This window comes from Ctenopharyngodon idella, chromosome 1, assembly GCF_019924925.1.
Source record: "Ctenopharyngodon idella isolate HZGC_01 chromosome 1, HZGC01, whole genome shotgun sequence".
In the NCBI taxonomy this organism is placed as follows: domain Eukaryota; kingdom Metazoa; phylum Chordata; class Actinopteri; order Cypriniformes; family Xenocyprididae; genus Ctenopharyngodon; species Ctenopharyngodon idella.
Window position 1 is genome coordinate 40,709,094 of NC_067220.1, and position 22,589 is coordinate 40,731,682.

Below are 22,589 nucleotides of genomic sequence, written 5' to 3' on the forward strand. Positions count from 1 at the left end.
TACAACTATTAAAGCCAAAAAATATGTATCAATGCAACTTTCATGAAGTAAAATTATTAAAAGCCTTCCTTCCGCTGGAAAAAATAGTCCCTGACCGTGAACAGCAACAGAAGTTACATTTATTACGCCATTAGATGGCGACAAAGATTGTCTTTATGAGCGAGTCACTCAGTTGCGAAGACTTTTATACTGAAACTCGTTGTGAACATGGAATAAGACGCAAATGACAAATGCTTTGACTAGCGCTGTCAGTGTCAGCAGGGCGCGTGAAAACCCATTAAATGTTAAATCGCAGCGGACATTCAAACGGATTTTTCATTATGAACATAGGACTGACCTGAAGGAAAATGCTAAATCTGAATAGCCTACAGGTAATACATTCGGTCACTCGATATCTCTCTCACAATACTCTTCTATATAATGCAGTAAGCTTCAGTGAACAAAATCAATAGAGAATAAATATATGTTTACATTGCTAAGAGTGGTTGCTAAGACAGACGCAGTAACATACACATTCAGTGGCGCAGCGATACTTATGTAGTGCGGTCAGCTGTATGTTTTCGGGAATTTTACAATGGCTTCGAACACGGCTCAACCAATCAGAATCAAGGGCCGGAACTATCCATTTTATAAATGTATACATTTCATTTTAGCTATTTTAATACTTCAAGTTAAACTAAACTAAAATGAGACATGTCGCCTTGGCAACTAGTTAAAATAAAACAAGTATTTATATATATTATTTTATTTCAGTTAAGCATTTATTTTGATTCAAGTAACACGTTCTTTATGGCTTTAGTTATAACACTGCCGCCACTCTTTTATTTACATTTACCCTGTTTTTCTGAACTTTCAGTAAATAATTGTTTTTCTCAAGCCCAGCGATTTTCTTTAGTTTTCATTAACAGTGCAATTTTCACTGTTGTCTGTGCAAAATAGTCAATGTGTGACTTTCTGTGTCATGCTTTCTCTTCCCCAAAGAGAGCCCTGTTCTGTTGACCTCTGTTGTGGGATTATTAATGATTGTCTTGTAGTCTATTAACTCTCTAAGCAGTTTTACAAATTATCTACAACTTAAAATTGTTAACAACATAATGACATGATATTGTCAGTTTGAATCAAAATAGGTTAAGCTCTTTGCACTGCATTTGTGGCACAGAAAGTGTTCAGCTTGTAAAAACAAAGAAGAGGTTTAAGGTAATGCAACTTACAATGGAAGTCAAATTACTACATTTTAGTTAACTGTAGCCATAGAACTCAATTTGTACTGGTCACACCTCTTTCTCACCCATTGCAGATTATTTTGAATGCTCGATTTGCATCAAAAATATTTAAGACGTAATAAAAATCAGTTTAGTACGGTGTGTCTTCCAAGAACAACATTGTAAATGCAATATGTGAAGTGACATGTGAAGGCCAGTATTATCAGTATTAAATCACTGAAAGGGCTCATGATTTAACAATTCTTCAAGAAGACACATTTAACTCAAAATAATAATGTTATTACTTTTCTGTTGTAGATGGCATCGGCGTTCCTGCCAGCACTGGGTCGTTTAGCCGTATGTGGTGGTACCCATGGCAACGAGCTGTCAGGTGTGTATCTGGTGCAGGAGATGGAGCGACAGAGGAAAGAGAAGGGAGACGGCGCGTGGCCGATTCTCGTAACAACTGTGCTGTCAAACCCACGGGCTGTGAAAGAGTGCAGAAGATATATTGACACGGATATGAATCGCTGCTTCAGCAGAGCCACGCTGAGGTGAGATGAGGAACTGCAGCATGGACTGTTTTGTTTAATCTCAATGAAATGTAGGTTAATCAAATCTGTCTCATTCTTTCATTTTCAAAAAATGAAATTATATGAAATTTAAGATTTAAATCTAATAGTGAATAGTTTGGAAACAAGTTATTCTGTATTGTGTACAGGCCAAGAGAGCTATAGGGCAGAAAACAAGAGTTGCGCTGAATAATAATGTATATTTCTGTTTCTCACATGAGTGACAATAAGATTTAGAATGTAGTACACAGTCCTGGAATGGACTATTTTTATATACTTTTTCTCAATTTTGGAGTTTTTTTTTTTCTTCGAAAAAAGCAAAACTCATTCCCTCAATTTAATTTGTTTCAAGTTCATATAAAGTGGTCTGCATTTTTATTAACCTAAATATGTAAGTACAGATAACTAAGGCAAGTAAAGTTAGACTTAACGTTACCTCAAATTTTCTAATTTTTATTGATGCATTTAATTATATTGAACAAGTAAAATAATAATTAAAACAAGTTATAGCTTCACACCAACAGCTTTAATAAGGTTTGCTCCCTTACATTTCATAGCTAAACTTCTATCAAATATATTCTAGTTTTAACAGCTTTTTTAATTTGTCGAAAGCTTAGGGCAAGGTTTGACCGGGAAATTGGACGCCTGCTCGACCGTGTTGATACTCGAAAATAATGTTACAATAAAAACGTAGATTAAGAAAAGTATACATATTTTAACGTTTACCTACCTATTTAATGTTATCCTCCTACTCCCAATACTTTCATCGTCACGACGATGAGTTCTCACAGGCACAGCCGTTGGGAAATTTTCAAAGACAAAATATTTACCGCCTTGTGTTATTATCTACCAATCAGCGCGGTTGTCAGGCCGAACTTCTTCAAGCATGACCAATCAAATCATAGAAAGAGCGAATAATTTAATACATTCTAATTTTAAGTAGTAAAGGTTTTGCTGTCAAATAAGTTAATTATAAACATGCTTGTTTGAGTTATGATGCCAAAACATGGTATTTTAAGTAATGTTATGATAACTTGATTGCTTTATTAATGACAACATTAGGGGTTACAACAGGCCTATTGCAAAGAAAGTAAATATATTACATGCAAATATGTTACTTTTTAAATCTATCCTCTGTTTCTTAAAGTTCACCTACGACAGACAGCAGCCAATATGAAGTTCACCGCGCTCAGGAACTGAACAATCAGCTGGGACTGAAGGGATCTGCTGATGCAATAGACATGATCTGTGACCTCCACAACACCACATCTAACATGGGCCTCACACTCATCCATTACACATCCAGTGACTGGGTGACCCTGCACATCTGCAAATACTTACAGGCAAGAGCGTCACAGTGTGCTTCAATAAACTCCATACTGTAAACCAGGTCAGTTGTTCTCAGCTGGTGTGTTGTTGTGACCCAAAATCGGGTCACAGGTGTGATCAGACAGCAGAGGAAAAGCAATGATAAATGCAAAAAAAATAAAATGCAGCTAGCCATATAATCATGCATAGCTAGGACAGCAAAATAGATACTTGATAGTCAATGTAAAATCTGGGTCCTGAAGTAAAACCAGTTAAGAACCACAGACCTGAGGTGCGTCCCAATTCGCGTACTTATGCACTATTCCATGACATTTTTAAGTATAAATAGTGCAAGTAGTGTGTTCACACTGAAAATTCCAAAAAGAAAAAGTACACTTTAAATACCTGGATGATGCACTAAATTAACGGAAAAAACGAAGTGTGAAATGTTGGACACTTCATGCACTCAACTGTCGCAGCTTTAATTACATTGTGGAGGGGGAGGGAGGATCAGACTCCATTGTTAAATGACAAAATAACCTTATACAATTCACACACTACACGGATGAGTACATAGTGCATAAGTACATAGTGTATAAGTGCATAGTGTATAGTGCGTCATTTGGGACGCAACTCTGGATTTTTGTTTATGTGCCATTTTAAATGTGTGTAAAATTCCAAGAGTAGAATAGTTTTCCGTGTCTGTGCATGTGTGTTTTGATGTTGTGTGTTGTCATGTGCACATTTAAGACTAAGATAACCAAAGTGCCAGTGAGAGTTCTGGTACTGGATGTCCCGATTAGTGATGCATATTCCTTGGAGTCTGTATCCAAGCATGGCTTTTGTAAGTTTTCTCCGTGCATTTCTTTTGAGTACTCAAGCACAAATGCACACTCAGATGACGAGAATCATGACTTGTGTTTCTGTAGCAATAGAGGTCGGGCCGCAGCCGCATGGTGTCGTCAGGGCTGACATCTATTTCATTATGAAAGAGGCTGTCGACTTGACAATCGACTGGATCCACAAATTCAACTCAGGTACTGTAAGACCTAAGCAAATGTGGCTTACTTGTGTATTTTCTGCAATACTGTATCAGTAAGTGTGTTTTATGTTGCTTTCAGGAACAGTATTTGAAGGTGGAGATATGGAAGCCTTCAAGTTTATCAAAAGTATTGATTATCCCAGAGATCCCGAGACTCGGACTCTCACAGCTGCTATTCATCCTCAGCTGCAGGTGCCGATCGTTCTGCTGTTTTATTATATTAACACACAGAATCAGCAAAATTGTTTTGAATCTCATGAACATGCCCAGGTCATAAAAAAATGAAGCTTATTTTAGGGCCATTATTTTTTTAACCCTTTTTTTCTTAAAGGAGAAAAAAATCTCATTCTAATTACTGTAATCTAGGGGTGTAACGATACCCTCATGTCACAATTCGATACATATCACATTACTGAACTCACAAAACAATATTATTGTAATACTCCAAGACGTATGGTAAAAGGTTAACAAAAAATTTATTACATTTTATTATTTTGGTATTACACTGGGGGTGGAAATGAATAGGTTTGGACTTGGTGCTGGTAACCCAATGCACAGGACAATTTTGAGACCAGGTTAAAAATATCCATGATTCTGAAGCTGAAAATACAGAATTATTTTTAAGACGAATATGCTTGCACTCTGTCACTGACTAGATATATTTAAAATAATTTAGGCCACTTTTTACTGGTAACACAAGACATTTGGCATTATCAGGACTCACAAACATTACACATTATATTCAACATTATATATATAGTAGTTTAACGTAGTAGTAATGACACAAAACTCTATAAACTTTAATTTTTTCTCACACAGTAATTTTAATTTTGGATGAACTACACATAATAGATATTGTCACTATCCACGATACATATTTTTGCATTTTTGTATTGCGATATATTGTTACACCCCTACTGTAATCTGAAAAAAAGATAAATTATTAAAATGGTAAAGTATTAATTCATCATGGTATTGTTTGTTGTACTGACTTTATGCTTATCTAAACTTTAAAAATGACTGTATTGTAATATTTTTATGGGAATCATATAAAATGAGAAAAATGTAAGATGTGTATGTACAAACATGCTTTGTAAATTACAGAATGTCACAATGCAAATAATCTGGGCTTAAAAATACTTAATTTTCTTTATGCAAAATAATATTTCTTTTCATTATCTTTTTTTCTAGGACAGAGATTTCTGTCTCCTCAAGCGGGGTGACCCTTTGTTTTTGTCATTTTCTGGAGAAACTGTGAAGTATGAAGACGAAGAGCCACTTCATCCTTTCTTTATCAATGAGTGTGCTTACTATGAAAAGGGAATCGCTTTTCACTTGGCAAAAAAGTTGACGCTGACGATTCCAACGGTGCAAGTGCAGAAACACTGAAGAGGAAAAAACTGTATGATTACCAAACTATCTAACATCAATCAGATGATTTCACAACACAGAATGTCTCAAATGATTTTAACAATTTTTTAGTCACTCAGGTATACATTATGTACTTATTTGTACAATATGATATTTATATGACAATAAATAGCTAATTTTGATCTACAGCTAAAAACATGAGCAACAAAATTTTGGATGAAAAGATATTTATTGTGACCAGCAAAATGTTCATTTAACAGGAATGCTTACAAAACTGTATAAAAAAGGCAAAACCGTCTGAAGTATTTGGGACACCATCATGATGATGATGATGTCACAGTGGGCTGTGGAGTGTGAGGTATCCTCTTGACTGTATTGCTCATATGCTGTTGCTCTCAACCTGATCGCTTTGAGAAAATCAAGCCTCTCATAGGCTTGGAATAAAAAGACAAAACAAAAAGCAAACTCACTTAAACAGAACATGATCTCAAATATTACAACACAGAATAAACCGCATGGCACAATGAAATCAAATGAAGCTGGATGTACACGGTGTGATTTTTACCGTCAGTTGCTTGTAATATTTTACAATACGATCTCAAGTGTGCATATTATACGTGATGAACAACAACAGTAACTGAATGTTTCAAGACACTTGCCCACATCATTTGACAAAAAATTCAAATGTTACCTTTGCACTAATTTTGCCAATGTTTTTTTTGAGTGTCTTTTGCTAATTTTAGCTTAATTTTGTTGTCAAATCACTCGACGCAGTCCAAAACGTCTTATAAAATCAGCAAACTGTGTCGAACATTATGGTGAAAATCAGACACTGTGCACCAGCTAAACGCTTCAAATGAAGTACAAGTAAGTATATAAACCACAGCTGAGATGGTTTTAAATGGCTACCTGAACCATCACAAAACATTATAACTGGATTCTAAACAAAGTTACTAAACAAGTGTAATGTACATGATGTAATACATTCTCAAAGAGAAACTATATGGTAAACAGTTTTGAAAAGCACAAGAAAAAAATAATAAATAAGCACAACAAACGTTCAGGAAAAAACAAAAGGCTCAAGTGGTTACTGCTTATGACAGATGCAAACAATCTTTCGGGCCAAGGCAAAACCCTGCTGCATCTTGGGATTGCAAAGCGCTCTCTTCACGATGTCACCGAGTAGCTACAACTCAGGCTGAATAAAAACACAGGTGTTTTTTAAAACACAAGGTGAATATGAAACTAAACACATCAAAATAAGTTTAGTCAACAGGTAAAATGTGACTAAACAAACAGTGACACCCTGAGGAACCACTGTATAGTGTTACTGTTTATAGATGCAAGAGTCTGATTGGCTGTGGTAGAGAGGTTTAGTTTCTCATCTTAAACAGCGAAGATGCTAACAGAGTGGTTAAAAAGGCAGTTATATAGTAGGAAGATCCTTCAAGAAATATTCACAGGAGAGTGCTATGAGTGGACGGCGCTACTAACTTTGGGCAGTGTGTTCTGACTGTTTCCTTCATAACTTTTGCAAATAACAGCTGGGTTAGTGGCAAAAGCAGTTGCTGAAGCAAACACAGCTGTGTGCTTTCTATCAGAGCAACTCTATAGTCAGTCCTCTGTTTCTTAGGCAACCCTGTAGGCTGTCATTCGAGTGTAGTGTTGGCGGTGACTCCTCGCAGCCCATATGAACAGCGCAGCAGCCATGATGTGCAGCGGAGATGAGACCACGGCCAAAAACAAGGACCAGCCCAGAGAGGAGGCCATGCCCTCTGGCAGGTCTGATATGTCATGTAGCAGACGGACACCCGTGAGGAAACAGCATACGGTGGCCAGGGAACACAGGCCTGGGAGCAAAATATGTGTTAAAATGTAATGCTTTCTTTGTTGCTGTGGAAAATGCTTATTAGCTGCGATTATCCCCATTATCCACAATGTACAGCTGTCTTACCGGCCACCAGATGCAGCAGCCCTACGAAAAGGGTGGGAGTGACACTGCGGCAAAGACAGGCGCACACTCCAATCAATGCCGCGAGAAACACCAGCCCAACAGAGACCAGCGGCAACAGGAACTGAAACTTCCACAGGTCTGAGGACACACACAACACAAACAAACAAACATCTATGATTCCATTTTCGATACCACAGCAAAAACTAGTAACTAACTAACTAGTAGTTCACCTTGTCAGGTGAATCAGGTCAATGACATGTTTACCGTTGACATTCATCAATAGTAAACGTGGTAAACAGAAGCTCAAGCATGTTTGCCAGAGCTGTGGAATATAATCGTTTTTATGATGCATCGTGATGCTGATGTGAACGATTCTGCATCGATGCATTAAAACAAAGGATTCGATTTTATAAAAATGTAATTACAAAGGCCTATCATACATATTAATGCACTGTTTTATTGAAGGCTAAATAAAGAACACTCATTATATAATAATAAATTTAAGTATGTCCATCGGAAGCAAAGCACTTTTGGTTTTGGTTTCGAAAGGAACATGCAGGAATGAGAAAGTAAAGTGCGGATGCGCTTGATGTTGAAAGTTATTAAAGGGTTAATTCACCCAAAAATGAAAATTCTGTCATTAATTACTCATTCTCATGTCATTCCACACCCTGTAAGACAATAAGACCCAAGCCTTATGAATCTTTTGTTTCAAATCAGTGGTTTGGAGCATGTATCAAACTGCCAAAGTGAACCATTGAAATTTCAAAAACAAAGCCTTGTTTACTGAAATCACGTGACTTTGGCAGTTTGATGCACGCTTTGAACAACTGATTCGAAACAAAAGATTTGTAAAGCTTCGAAGCTTCATGAAGCAGTGTTTTGAAATCGCCCATCACTAGATATTGTTGAATAAAGTCATTATTTTGTTTTTTTGGCACACAAAAAGTATTCTCATCGCTTTATAACATTAAGGTTGAACCACTGTAGTCACATGAACTGTTTTAAATATGTCTTTAGCAGCTTTCTGGGCATCTGAAAGTGTTAATTATCTTGCTGGCAATGGAGGCCTCACTGAGCCATCGGATTTTATCAAAAATATCTTAATTTGTGTTCTGAAGATGAACGAAGGTCTTATGGGTGTGGAACGACATGAGGGTTAGTGATTAATGACAGAATTTTCATTTTTGGGTGAACTAACCCTTTAAGAGCGATAAGCCATGAAAATGATCTTACTCGCGCTGATTGACACATCTGAAGCCTGCACAAACACGCCTTTCAGACAGCGCACGATCCCGATATACACAGAATTACAGTATTTCAAAATATCTGTCTTGAGTATTCACGCAAACATAATCTGTTATGTCTTAAGTGAACATTTGGTTAACTGTTGAGGAAAATCATCTGATATGCAACATTATATTAGATTCTGATACAGTAGGTTTTAATATACAGGCCATCTTGTCTCATTAATGTTAATCAAATAAAAGAGGGAATCACTCACTGCTCTTGATTAAACTACTTTTGTAGTTTTAATAATAATCAATTTATTTGTAATAAATACACTAAAGACTATGCAGTGATTTTTACATTTGATTATTTGTTTTCTTACTTGAATGCTTCTGTTTAGATGTAAAATGAAAAAAGTAAAGCACTGATCATTTAATTTGTTTCTTTCTAAAATTATATTTGTTCTATTGTTTATTTGCAGCTTTGTTCTTATTTTAAAGGGGGGCCCTAGAGATTTTTAAGCAAAGAGATTTTTCAACAATGTCACCAAAGAAGTGTGTTTTTGGTTGTGAGGGAAAGATAACCTTTTTCAGCTTCCCAAAGAACCTAGCGTTAAGGGAACAGTGGATGCAGTTTGTTTTTCCGGGGCAGCAACGGAGTTGTGCACATATGTTTGTTTGTTCCAGGAATTTTGGTGACAAATGTTTTGTAAGCAAGTCCCAGTTTGATGCTGAATTTGCAGATCAGTTGAGACGGAGTCCCAGCTATAAATCACAAAACTGCATCAAATGTCTGTGTTTTGTTGGCAATCGGCGCCCAAGTGCATATAATGAAAACAACACAAACGTTTTTGTTCCCTTTTTATTTATAATGTCGTCACAGCTTGCAGACGATCGCTACTCTTCAGCACTGCCCACGGCACACCTCCATGAGCTCTGCTTTTTACGGAAAGAGTCGGTACAGCGTATCTATCTTTTATAAGTATGATAAAACTACAGACTTTTCATAGATATGAAAGATGCAATTCTACTCTACAGGTACTCAAGATGAACATGAGATTGGTGGAAACTTTGTGTGTTATGTACCCTTTAATAAAAATGATAAAATAACAAAAAATAGCTATATTGTGATTATTAATATAGTAATGTTATTAAGAAAAGAATTGATGGAAACGATACATCGTGATGCATCGAGAATCGTTTTGTAATCAAATTGTTACCCTCGTAATCGAATCGAATCGAATCATGAGGCAAGTGAAGATTCACACCTCTAATGTTCGCTTGACGTGCGAGAACCAATGAGCTTTCGCAAGAGGTTTGCTCTCGAGTGTCAAGCAGGTTAGGCTGAACTTCTGTTTATGTTCGCTGATCAATGTTTATATGTGAATAAAAGCCTAAATTCAATCTGTTCATCATATAAAGCGATAAAGTCTCTTCAGAAAATTTGGACTAAACCGCTCAATTCATATGGATTAGTTTAACAATCTCTTTATGAACTTTTTAAAACGTCAAAGTGGTAGTTGCGTAGCTGTCTATGGAGGGACAGAAATCTCAGATTTCATTAAAAATATCTTATTTTGTGTTCAGAAGATTAATAAAAGGTTTGGAACGACATGAGGGTGAGTGATTAATGACAGAATTTTCATTTTTGGGTGAACTAACTCTAAGTTTTCTTTCGCATCTTGTTGCACTTGAATCTGAATAGTTAAAAATCACTTGAATGTTTAAATTGGCAAGACTTAAAAACGTGCAAATTATTAACTTTTGTGACGACACATCACTGGCCCAATCGGGCAAATGACAATTCTGTCAACTGTCCTGAGAATCTTTCACACTGACACCGGGCCTTTAGGCAGTCCTTTTTGTCGAGCCCTGCTACATATGAAAGACTTTCAGTTTACTTTATATAAAAAAAAAAAAAAAAAAAAAAAAAAAAAAAAACACACACACATTAGGACTGTGTCTGGAAAATAAACAATTAATAGTGAATGAAATGAACATTAAAAACTAAACTGAGACTGGGCAATATATTGAGTCAGGACTTACAGGTACGCAGCAGATCTTCTCCGCTATTAATATTTCCAGGATGTTTGAATTTGGATTCCCACTGCTGGGCCAAAGTAAAGGTGTGACATTTAGTCACCATTGTCGGATCTGGAAAAGAAGGAAGCAGAGAGCGAGAAAAGGTAGTTGGCATCAGTTTTTAACCTTATGTACAGCTAACAATAATAATTAATACTAAATAATGAATTACAAATTCGATCATCCTCTCCTTACTTTGCTCTTTAAACCAGTGAGAGTCTTTAGGCACGAGAATGCAGCGCCACCAGAGACCCAGCGTGCCATTCAGCTGAAAGAGAGCGTCACTGTAGATTCTCTCATCCACGTCCTCAAAGCCCTGCTGCAGAGCCAGCAGATCTGTGCCGTTGTTGGCATCGTTGCTGGCCGGCTGACTGTGGTACTGGTACCAGTGCTGTGTTCCCATGGCAACAGAGAGATAGACAGTGGCAAGCAGGCTCAGCACAGAGCCGATGACCAGCGCTGTGGCATAGCGGTTGTCCACCATGGTTTCGAGGATGTAATATAAAACACTTTAAGATGGCCAACAATTAACTCTTTAGCAGATGAGTGTGAAGAGAACGATCAAATCATTTGGTGTTTTTTTTTCATCTTCCTATGATATCCATTGCAGAAAGTCAGATCTCATCTCCATGGACGTGATCCCTCTTGAAATCCAAAGAAGTGTATCATCTGAAACGGAGAGGAGTGTGATTAAACCACAAAGAATTCAAACAAAGTCATGTTTACAAGATACCAAGGTAATACACCGAGAGCTTTTAAGGAGGAATAAGTCGTTGGATTTGCTAAGGTTTGCCAAAGACACTCCCAGTTTTGAAACACTTAGTCAAGTAGCTAGATATTCATAACCACAACTGTCTATTGTATGGGTTAAGTCTGTGAAATAAACTGTACTTGTTATTGTACTATAATCTATTTCAGATATAAAGCCACTAAACTTCCCATAACAACAAAGTAAACTGTGGTTAGTCACTTTACTTGTTGGCAGACAGCGACTTTTAATTTCAAGTGATATAACAACAAAACTTTATAACATATATAATATTTTAAAATCTTTTTATTGTTCTGGTCATCTTTAACATTCACGCATATATTATTTACGAATTTGTTAAAAAGCATATATTTTGATAAACCCCTTAACATGGAGTTGTGTCTAATAAAATATTTTTTTTTTAAATGAAAAGGAATAAAAGTAAACAAAAGTCAAACTCCTTATGTGAAAATGCTCTTTACCTGGTCGATGTGCTTTATTATTCATAAAACTAGATAATAAAATAATCCAGGAAGCATTTAAATGCACAAAGGACATTCGATATTTAAAATATTTTTTACATAATAGCCTAATGCTCAATATGTCATACACTAACGCTGCTTGACGTTGACTAGCATGAAAGCTAACAGGCTAGTGTGTGTTTTTAGCGATATACTCGAGACTTTGACGAATAAAAAAACAACCTATGTAAATTTTAAGTGTTCTGTATTTTTTTTTAACACTGATGAATCGTCCTATTTAGAACAAAAACACCCGAAAGCTTTTGTTTAAACCAATAAAAGCTGCTTGCGATTGTCACTTACCATATTACACACACCCTGCGCACTGATGAAGACTCCTTTTCCGGTTACGATTACGAATGCGCGCGCACCGGAGCACGAGCAGCAGTAGTGCACATCACGAATACAGACGGTCTGAGTACTGTATCAATAACCTGTTATTGCTAATTGAGTTTATTGCTATCTACAGTAACGTCTTTAGCTATTCGGCTTGAGATCCTTTCCATCTAACCTGGTTATTTCTCTTAAGCCTGAATGTTTTTTTGAGCAGTAAGATAATCTCCCTCTTTTTTTTTTTTAGATAGAAAGAACAAGATCCATCCGCACAGTTACATACCCGCTTTAGAGCAGCCTAAATCGGCTGTGTAAAGATGCCTTAAGAAAAAAAGTTTGCTTCGCTTCGTATATAACAGCTGTGCTGCACTGCGCACATATATTTTTGACGGTTAAATTATATTCTAAATAATTAATTGGTAAAACGCGTTTGCAAAACGGTCTGAAACTCTGAATCCACTCGCATTCATGCAGCGCTGTTTTTCAGTTGTTTTCCTCTGTGAACATGCGCTAAATGGATGTTTGACAATTTCGTTGCTTTTTGGGGTTTTCATATTTAAAAACGTTTAAAACGAGATAGAGTAGTCTACACTGGTTCTGCGGTACCGTTGCTCTCACTGATGGTCCGAAAGGTGCGTAATAGTTAGGTTATATATGCTTATTTAACTTTTTAGTGTTAAATAAAAAACCCTTTGTGCATACCTTCAGATGAAATTCTGCAGGCGTCCATGCAATAAACGCACATCCTTGAACGCGCGCGGATTTCTAGCGAATTTACTTGAACTTCTCAGGTAATATCTACAAAGACTTTATATATGAAGGGACTTTGATATCTATTGTTTGATCCATTTCAGAGGCAGCCAAAATCAGAATTTTTTAATAAATCAAAAAAAGGATCGCCATCAGCCAAGGTTTGGCCCATAAGCTGATATCCAGCATGCCCGAGCGAATGCAAAAAAAAAAAAAGAAGTTTGCCTTTTGCAGAATCAGCATAAGTTCACATAAAAAACAAAATTATGGTAAACCACCTCACTTCCAGACCCTTGAAACAAACCAAGTGTGAAAACATATGTATCTCACATATAAAGGCTGCGTGAATACAATAGTCCAGTTTATTTTACATACAAATGTATTTATTTACACACAACAATGGATTTCTGTAAGGCTTCAACAATTAATCAATTAAAAGTCATAAAACCATTCAACATAATTTCATAGTGACACATTACAAAGCATAAGTCAACATGTGGTGCAAAAATAAAATCACTTATATGCAATTAAGGCTTGACTACACAATGTAGCAAATTAGTCCAAATAAAAACTAAGATTTCTAGTATTATGTAAAACAATGGAAAGTGCAAAATAAAAGTAAGTATCCACAGTAAAAAATAATGTTTACATCATCTTGAGAGGATCTGGTTCACTCAAATTAAGATCACACAGCTCATTCTTGCATTTGACACCTGAGAATTGGCAAGATAGTACTGTACATTCACAGTGATCATATAGAGCTGACACATGGCATATCCTTTCAGATATTCAGATCAGTAAAATGTGTTACGCAAATGAAATATTCTATGGATTCATAAGAGGTCTTGTTTTTTGAACAGCTGTCTCGTATACTGGCTGGTTGTCTTGACTGTGGAGTTTATGACTGGAGTATCAGTGAACTCCACCACGCAGGAACCTGAGGAGCACGGTGCTGCCTCCAGCTCCAGAACGGTTATGTTGTTTTGGACGGAGGTGCTGAGGAGATTGGCTGGGACAAAGAGGGTCACCTGTGGCCCACGGGAAGGCCAGTACCGGCCCACATTAAAACCGTTAATCCACACTTGACCCTGGAATAAAAAAGCGTTTTATGATCCTTTATATTTTCACCAGCACTAATTTCTTCACATTTGTAAATGGATCTCATTAAAACCAACAGCATCGGTTAAGAGTCCTACCTTCCTCCAGTTGGGAAACTGGATGTATGTGTCCTGAGGGAGGTCAGGAATGCCGTCAGGGATGAGAAAGCTGCCAGCGTAGAAGGTTGGAGGTGAAAGAGCAGGAGGAGGTGTGGTGGTGAAACCGGTGGAGGTCGAGGAGATGGATCTGCTTGATGCCGACAGCAGACCCTTACGCACTGCTTCATCTATACTCAGAGAGTACACCGTCCAGTTACCCAGAATATCAGCACCCAGAGTCAGATTAAACACCAGACCCTGAGGGACAGAGAGAGAAAATGAGTCAGAATTTTTCTGTGGGATTTATGAGGTTGTAGATTGTCAGCTACAGGAAAACTGTAAAGGGCCGTTCACACCAAGAACGATAACTATATTAGCGTCCACATCAGCAGACGATATTGTTCTGTTTATTCTAAAGCCCAAAGTATACACTTTTTAAGCATACAGTGTGTGTGACGTAACAAGGTGGCAATCGTGCCCTGGGGACGTCGATTCACAAGGTAGTTGAAAAAACCCTGCATAAACAACAGAACGGAACGCATGCAAGCTACAGCGACGATGGAGGCCTACATAGATGAGAGATTGTGCAAAGAGGTTAGAAAGTACCCTCATTTGTACAACTCCAGCATTAAAGAATACAAAGATGTTTACATGGGTTGTACCTCGTGGCGAGATATTGCTCAAAACTGCATACTGTGTACACGTACAGGTCGAATGAAGTATACTTTGCAAGGCTGTGCACATAAAAAACTAAGTATACCCAGGGCTTAAGTGCATACTTGTCTGTCACTTTAAATGCTCAGGCTCGTTACAGCAGGATGGATTCTGTTTGGCTGTCAATGTTTTTATCGTTCATCAACTGGATTAAATAGTTCTAAAGTTGATTCCAACTAAATTGTTTCTTCTGTGCCGTTATCATTATAGCTGTGGTGTGAACTGTTATTCTTTAATATTGAGAACGATTTTTAGAACTACATCTTTGTAGTTATCATCCTTGGTGTTAACAAGCCTTAATTCTGATTATTTAGAAAGGATATAACAACTCAGGTTAAAATAGGCTAAGGGACTTGCTGAGAATTAGTGAAATGGGAAGTGGTTAATTAAGTTTTGGTTGCCTTGAAGTCATTAATTTCTCTGCCGTAGTTGATTCTGCCCATGTTCTCCACCAGGATGTCCACACGGCTGCCAGCTTTTCCCGTTATATTGATGGTCAGTGCCTTGTTCCGCTCCAAAATACCAGCAGAAACCTAAACAATGAAATGATTTAAGAAGCGCAGAATGAAATTTAACAGTTACACTACTGTTCAAAAGTTTGGGGTCAGTAAGATTTTTGAATGATTTTGAAAGAAGTCTCTTCTGCCCACCAAAGCTGCATTTATTTGATCAAAAATACAGTAAAAACAATATTGTGAAATTATTATTATAATTTTAAATAATTTTTAATTATTGTATTCCTGTGATCAAAGCTAAATTTTCAGCATCATTACTCCAGTCTTCAGTGTCACATGATCCTTTAGAAATCATTCTAATACGATGATTTGATGCTCAAGAAACATTTCTTATTATTATCAATGTTTGAAAACAGTTGTGATGCTTCATATTCTTGTAGAAACAGTAATGCATTTGGTAACACTTTATTTTAAAGTGATGTAGTTACACGTGCATTTGTTTCTGGATTTGATGAATAGAAAGTTCACAAGAACAGCATTTATTTGAAATAGAAATGTTCTGTAACATTATAAATGTCTTACTGTCACTTTTGATCAATTTAATGTGTCCTTGCTGAATAAAAGTATTAATTTCTTGGCAGTGTATAAAATGCTGTTTTATGCAAACTGTGTTAGAGCCTTTTGACCATCACAGCCATTATGATTACAAGTAACTCAGACATATAACAATCAACAGAGGAAAACAGTGCTGCTTACACCATCAATGGATATATATGCCCGATCATGGACTCCGTTAAGAGGGGATGACAGCGGGGTGGGCTTCACACAGTTAACAGGTAACACCGTTTGATACAGCATAAAGCCAAATGCCTGACGAGATAATGAGACATCCATAATCATTGAACAGATAAGACATAAAGCAATACAGTTCATAAAAATCATCTGCATGGACACTGACTGAGATAAAGCAGAGGGAACATTAAAATAACTAACATTACCAAACAGAACTTCACATTTACTGAATAAAGATTAAGATGAGACACAGGCATACCTGATCCATTTCAGTAAATGTTAGTGGGTAAAGAGTTTTTACAGGGCCAGAGAAAGATAATACATCCAAAGACTCCGACACGGTCTTGAGCTGCAAGGACAAAGAGATCATCCACACTTCATTCATTGGTCTTCATTCACTTCAAAACATAAGTGCTATACAGACACAATAAATAAAGAGGACCTATAATGCTTTTTTTTACATGTTCAACTTTCTTTAGTGTGTTGCTGTTTGAGCATGAAAAAGATCTCCAAAGTTACAAAGCACAAAGTCACTCCAGCGGGAGTTATTCTTTATATCAGTAACACTGTTTCTCCACTCCCTGAAACGCCTCCATTGTAGTCTTGAGTTTTCTTCCAGGAACGCAAAAAAAGGAGTGAGGCCTGGTTGAGTTAGTTAGTCGTGTGTTATGGTAAGGGGTGTGACATTCCCCAAACATGCTTGAATCACTTTAACCAATCACAACACACTGCTCCAGCCGACCAATCAGAGCACATTGTGCTTTTCTGAAGGAGGGGCTTCATAAAGACAGGAACTAAACAGAGCGTTACTGACAGACTGGAAAGACAGGTGCTGCAACAATGTCAAATATGTAAAAAAAAAAAAGTGTTTTTTGAACATTCAAGCATGAAAACCTATTCTAGTAGAGCCCAAAACACAAAACCAAGACTTTGTTAAAGGGCATAATATGACCTCTTTAAATAAAACAGAAACTCAAAATATAAATCATATTACAACAGTAGACAGGCAAAGATGCAAAAATTATTTACCTTCTTCATTTGCACTTGTCCATATGCAAATTTAGGTGTTGATGGAGGCAGCAGCCCTTCTGGTATCTCTTTGTACTGTATCCAAAAACAAAAAACAAAAAAAAACAACCAGTCAGATCAATTTGCACGATTACTGACCATTGCATTTCTCCATTGAAAATCATAATTCTTTTGAGAAATAGCTAAATCTTTACCATTTTGATGACTTCTCTTATGGCGTAATACTTCTCTGTGAGGTCTCCAGCTTCTGTAAGCGGGGCGTCATAGTCGTAGCTGGTTGGCTGAGGACCATAAGGAGAGTTGGCGCCTATAATGTGATAAAATCAAAGGAAAACATGAATCGAGACACATAACTTATTCTTGGCCTTTTGAGGTACAAATCTCCAAGACCTACCATTCCAATAACCAAAGTTAGTTCCACCGATGAACATATATCTTGAAAACAATCACAAAAATAGTAATAAATGATACAATTCTGACTAATCAAAAAAATAAAATAAAACAAAAATCAATGCATTCCTTTCAAAAGTCAGTTTTTAGTGCAAAACCGATATTCAGTTGTTATGGATGACCAACTCACAAGTTGACATTGGCTCCCACTTCCAGGATTTCATTGAGGCTCTTGACCACAGCCGCTGTGTTCACAACAGAGTGTTTCTGGCCCCAGTGGTCCAGCCAGCCTGTGTAGAACTCAGAGTTCACCTGCAAAAAAACTGGTTTCACTTCCATTTTCCAGAACACCTTTCTAGAATTGTGACATGAAGGCCTGGTTTCACATACAGGGCTTAGCCTAAGCCAGGATTAGTTCAATTAAGATATTTAAGTAGCTTTTATTAACGTTCACTAGAAAAAAACATTACTGGTGTGCATCTTGAGACAAAACAATGGCACTGACATATTTTAAGATCTGTCAGTGCGAGTTACATTCAGTTAAAAAAGCTCAAACATGTATTTTAGTCTAGGACTAGCTTAAGCCTTGTCTGTGAAACCGGGGGATAATATAGTTTAGTGTAGCTTTGCTTTCCAGTGTTTTTATATTCACAACTGGTTCGTACCAAAGGCCCACGTGGCTCTGCATGTCTCTGAGCTTTAAACGCAGCGGTAACATTTGAACCTGCACAAAAATACAATAAAATTTACAACGAGCAATGCTAAGAAATGAAGAAAAAAAAACCCTGAAGTGAAATAAAATATTAAAAAAAAAAACCATGAAACTTATTTTATTTCAGTTAGTTGCTAAGGCAACATTTAGGTAACATATAGCTATAAATATAGGTGATATATAGGATATTTATGAAGGTGATATATAGGCTGTGCAGACCTGGGCCGAAGTCAACAGTGGCGTAGATGCCCTGGAGGGATCCACACTTGAGATAACCCACGCCTGCTCCATCAGTGGTGAACAGGACCACCTCCTCTCCCAGATGAGAGCGGAACAGCTGGCTGAGATTCCGCATGTAATTAAAATCACAGGCAAAGTAACTGCCGTATTCGTTCTCTACCTGCGTAGGAAAGCAATCACATTCATACATGTAAGATGTGCTTGTGTTTGAAAATGAAACTTTTATACATTTCACACATTTACATACTTGTTTGTCCTGAAATAGATTAAGAGGGTGAAAATACACAAAAAAATAAATAATATAATTTACGCATTACTTATTTATATTTACTTTTATTTATTTATTTATTCAGTTATATACACTACTGGTCAGAAGAGTTTGAATGGTAAGATTTTTTAATGTTTTTAAAAGAAGTCTCTTCTGCTCACCAAGGCTTCATTTATTTGATCCAAAATACAGCAAAATACCTTATATATATATATATATAAACTATCTTACTTGCACAGTAATGATGGGTCCGCCGTTCTGGTACAGGTAACGTTTTATGATGGGCAACAACTTATCCATCCACCTATGCACTGCTGCAAGGTAGTCTAGAGCAATATAAAGAACTTCATTGCAGCTTACAAGCTATACATTTCACTTATTCAACTGCATTTTTTCCAATCTAAGGTTAATCAATAACTCATGTTATTACCTGGATCAGATGATCGCAGCACAATGTCTTTCTTCTTCAACAGCCAGGCAGGCAAACCCCCCTAAAACAAGAAACAGTGAGCCAGCTGAAGTCAGAAAAGTCAGTCATTTACACTCCATCGCATATTCGGTTTCTTTTTAAATTATTTTAATTATGCACAACTGTATAATACATTAAAAAAAAAAGCTAAAACATATTTAAATCAGTTCATGCGAGTACAGTGGTTCAATAATAATATTATAAAGCGACGAGAATATTTTTGGTGCGCCAAAAAAAACAAAATAACGACTTATATATTGATAGCCGATTTCAAAACACTGCTTCATGAAGCTTTGGAGCGTTATGAATCTTTTGTGTCGAATCAGCGGTTCGGAGCGCCAAAGTCACGTGATTTCAGCAGTTTGGCGGTTTGACACGCGATCCGAATCATGATTCGACATGCTGATTCATAACACTCCGAAGCTTCCTGAAGCAGTGTTTTGAAGTCGGCCATCACTATATTAGTCGTTATTTAGTTTTTTTGGCGCACCAAAAATATTCTCGTCGCTTTATAATATTAATACTGAACCACTGTACTCACATAAACTGATTTAAATATGTTTTTAGTACATTAATGGATCTTAAGAGAGGAAATGTCATGGCTGGCTATGCAGGCCTCACTGAGCCATCGGATTTCAACAAAAATATCTTAATTTGCGTTCCGAAGATGAACGAAGGTCTTACGGGTGTGGAACGGCATGAGGGTGAGTAACTAACCCTTTAAGTGTTTTTAATTGCGATTAATCAAAGAAAAAAAATTGTGATTAATCGAGTTAATTTTTTTAATCGATTGACAGCACTAATCAAAAGCATTAAGTAATTAATTAATTAATTTTTAAATTGTTTTTTCCTCAGACCTCCTAGCACTCTCTTGTGGGCCCCAGTTTGAAAAGCCCTGATTTAAGATGCGGTCACACTAGATTTTGGGCATGCAAAAATTCTTTGGACACAGCAACGGTCAGATATGATGTTTCTTATGAACATGAATTCAACATATAACAAATATACTCAAAATGTGAAAAATATACAATCTACTCGAAATTACTGCAAAAATATCATTCTTTTAATTCAAAGAAGAGGTCACGCCGTGATGTGTCGATCTTCTACTGGTCACACATCTTCACGTGATGCGAATTCACAGCTCAAGAGTTCACCAAACTTGAACTTTGAAATGCAGCGAAATGCAAAACTTTTCACATGAGCATGCGTTTGTGTATGAATGGAAGTCAATGCAACGAAAAGTGTAGTGTGACGGCTCCTTTAGGTGCATCTCTGTCTTTTCTTACCATATCCCACTCTGCACAGATGTAGGGGCCTGGTCTCATGATGACCAGCAGGCCGATGTCTTGGCACAGCTGCAGGAAGTGCTCTAGATCCCCATCTCCGGTAAAGTCGTACTGACCAGGCACCGGCTCATGGAAGTTCCATGGCACATACCTGTGGATGAATCTGGCCATTAGGGAAATCTGAGACAGAATGAGTGGAATACAAATGGCCAAAGAAATTCCAATGATTAGTACATATTATAAAATCATTTCATAAAGATTGTACTTGCAATACGCAATTTTTCAACAATAACATTTCATAGCTCAGAAAAAAAGTATAATCATTTTTGAATTTCCATGAGATTTTATTAATTTCCATGACTTTTCCAGGCTTTTGCTTGACTGTGAGAATACAAAACATTGCATATGACTGATACTTAGTCACTGTCAGTTCCTCTTACGTCTGGATGGCGTTCAGACCAGCCATGTACATCTTGAGTAGCCTGTCCTTCCAATAGACTCTGGGAATCCTGCTGTAGTGGATGCTGCCCGAGATGTAGCGAAATGGCTCTCCATCTTTAAGGAAGCAGTTTTGATTGTAATCCACAGAGAAACTGGGTGCTGAAGCATACTACAGAAAGGAAGAAGATACAGAGGAAAGGAACAGTTTACCCAACTAAAAATGACATTAATAAGGAAGAATATATGACCACAGAATACCACATTAACCATGCCAGGTTTGATGTCTAGGATGGTTCACGTGTGTCTTGTGGCCAATTATTATTGACATCTTTTTTGTTAACAGACAAACAACAACCCCAATTCCCATTCACTTTCATAGTATGGAAAAGAGCAGTTGTTTAGAAATCCTCTCTGTGTTAAAAGATTAATATGGAACGACATGAGGGAGAGTAAATGAGGACAGGAGAATTGTGATTTTTGTGAACTATCTCTTTAAATAACAGTATCATAGGCATTTATGTTTGATGACTGACATGACATGATGTGCTCACATGACATATCACAAGACGCAAGAGTCATGACATCTCGCACTTGTCAGGTGCAGAGATCCGCTTTATTTAGTATGTCATTATCATAACAACATCAGAGCAAAAGTGCGACCAAATCTCTTAAAGGAGAAATATTCCTCTATAAACAGTGTCTGAATAGCAAAAACTTTAAAGTATGACACTTTTCTCAGACGGTACATGTGCAAGTCACTATTTCAAGTGATTGGGAGAACATCTGCACACTAGTAACGTTAACCAAGCTGTATTGTTGGTTTAAATGATTCTTTTAAAACAAATAACGTTAGACAAAGTTAATACTTGCCGTGACCGATGGAAGGGCCAGGAAAAGAACACACATCAGTCCGACACCCGCCGTCATGGTGTTTAAATCAGCAGTTAGCAGCGGTGCGGAAGTCAAATGCCATTTATTTTGGTTACTACTAGCGATGTCCGACTCGTGAATGAATCGTTCTCTGGAGTCGGATCTTTTTTATGAACTAGTAGTTGAACACACAGAGCAGGTCTGAACGATTCGTTCAAAAATCGAACTGAATCAGTGAAACGGTTAATTTATTATATGTATTTATTGTATTTATTAATTATTTTTCAATAATAATAAAATGAAAAATGAAATGTTCCCCTTAGTGAGTTAAGAAATTGTAGTCGTCACAAATGAGTTTTAGTAGCTGTGAAAAACTGAACTTGACAATTACAATAAACACCCTTATTAATAGAAACCCGTTTACTGTAACGTTTGTGTTACTAAACGTTTTAACTTAATATTTAAAACCTAATTAGTATTTATTTTACGTTACTAGTGGCTACTTACTAAGTAATCCAATAAAATAAAATAAAATAAAAATGCCAATGTAGCTAACTTGTGAGAAAAGATTCAAGTCGTAACAAATTAATTTTAATATTGTGACAAAGTGAACTT

At 36.8% G+C, this 22,589-nt stretch overlaps 3 protein-coding genes across 4 annotated transcripts in view; 1 reads left to right on the forward strand and 2 right to left on the reverse strand.

The window, feature by feature from the left end:
- LOC127510448 (N-acyl-aromatic-L-amino acid amidohydrolase (carboxylate-forming) B) overlaps positions 1-6,033 on the forward strand; it is a 30,061-nt gene extending 24,028 nt beyond the window's left edge. The window contains exons 2-7 of the mRNA XM_051889974.1: positions 1,521-1,756; positions 2,922-3,117; positions 3,833-3,926; positions 4,012-4,119; positions 4,204-4,316; positions 5,316-6,033. Of these exons, the coding sequence (XP_051745934.1) occupies positions 1,521-1,756; positions 2,922-3,117; positions 3,833-3,926; positions 4,012-4,119; positions 4,204-4,316; positions 5,316-5,513 (945 nt within the window). The 3' untranslated portion in view covers positions 5,514-6,033. The remainder of the gene's footprint in view (positions 1-1,520; positions 1,757-2,921; positions 3,118-3,832; positions 3,927-4,011; positions 4,120-4,203; positions 4,317-5,315) is intronic.
- On the reverse strand, positions 5,706-12,539 carry cldnd1b (claudin domain containing 1b). 2 transcript variants are annotated; one of them, XM_051889984.1, is made up of 5 exons: positions 12,333-12,539; positions 10,956-11,429; positions 10,725-10,832; positions 7,450-7,587; positions 5,706-7,345 (listed from the first exon to the last, which is right to left on the reverse strand). In XM_051889984.1, exons 2-5 carry the CDS (start codon positions 11,242-11,244, stop codon positions 7,125-7,127), a joined length of 756 nt encoding a protein of 251 aa, XP_051745944.1. In that variant the 5' UTR covers positions 11,245-11,429; positions 12,333-12,539; the 3' UTR covers positions 5,706-7,124. The 2 variants fall into 2 exon arrangements, with proteins under 2 accessions (XP_051745944.1, XP_051745951.1); XM_051889991.1 differs by lacking the exon at positions 12,333-12,539 and adding an exon at positions 11,991-12,274.
- Positions 12,540-13,456: 917 nt separating this feature from the next.
- Positions 13,457-22,143, reverse strand: glb1 (galactosidase, beta 1). The gene is made up of 16 exons (XM_051912869.1): positions 21,975-22,143; positions 21,104-21,273; positions 20,664-20,814; positions 19,339-19,399; positions 19,140-19,234; positions 18,620-18,800; positions 18,354-18,412; positions 17,879-18,000; positions 17,693-17,733; positions 17,493-17,605; positions 17,299-17,373; positions 16,529-16,618; positions 16,234-16,347; positions 15,424-15,555; positions 14,309-14,566; positions 13,457-14,200 (listed from the first exon to the last, which is right to left on the reverse strand). The coding sequence occupies exons 1-16, from the start codon at positions 22,029-22,031 to the stop codon at positions 13,946-13,948; spliced, it is 1,974 nt and encodes a 657-aa protein (XP_051768829.1). The 5' UTR covers positions 22,032-22,143; the 3' UTR covers positions 13,457-13,945.
- Between the last annotated feature and the right edge of the window lie 446 nt (positions 22,144-22,589).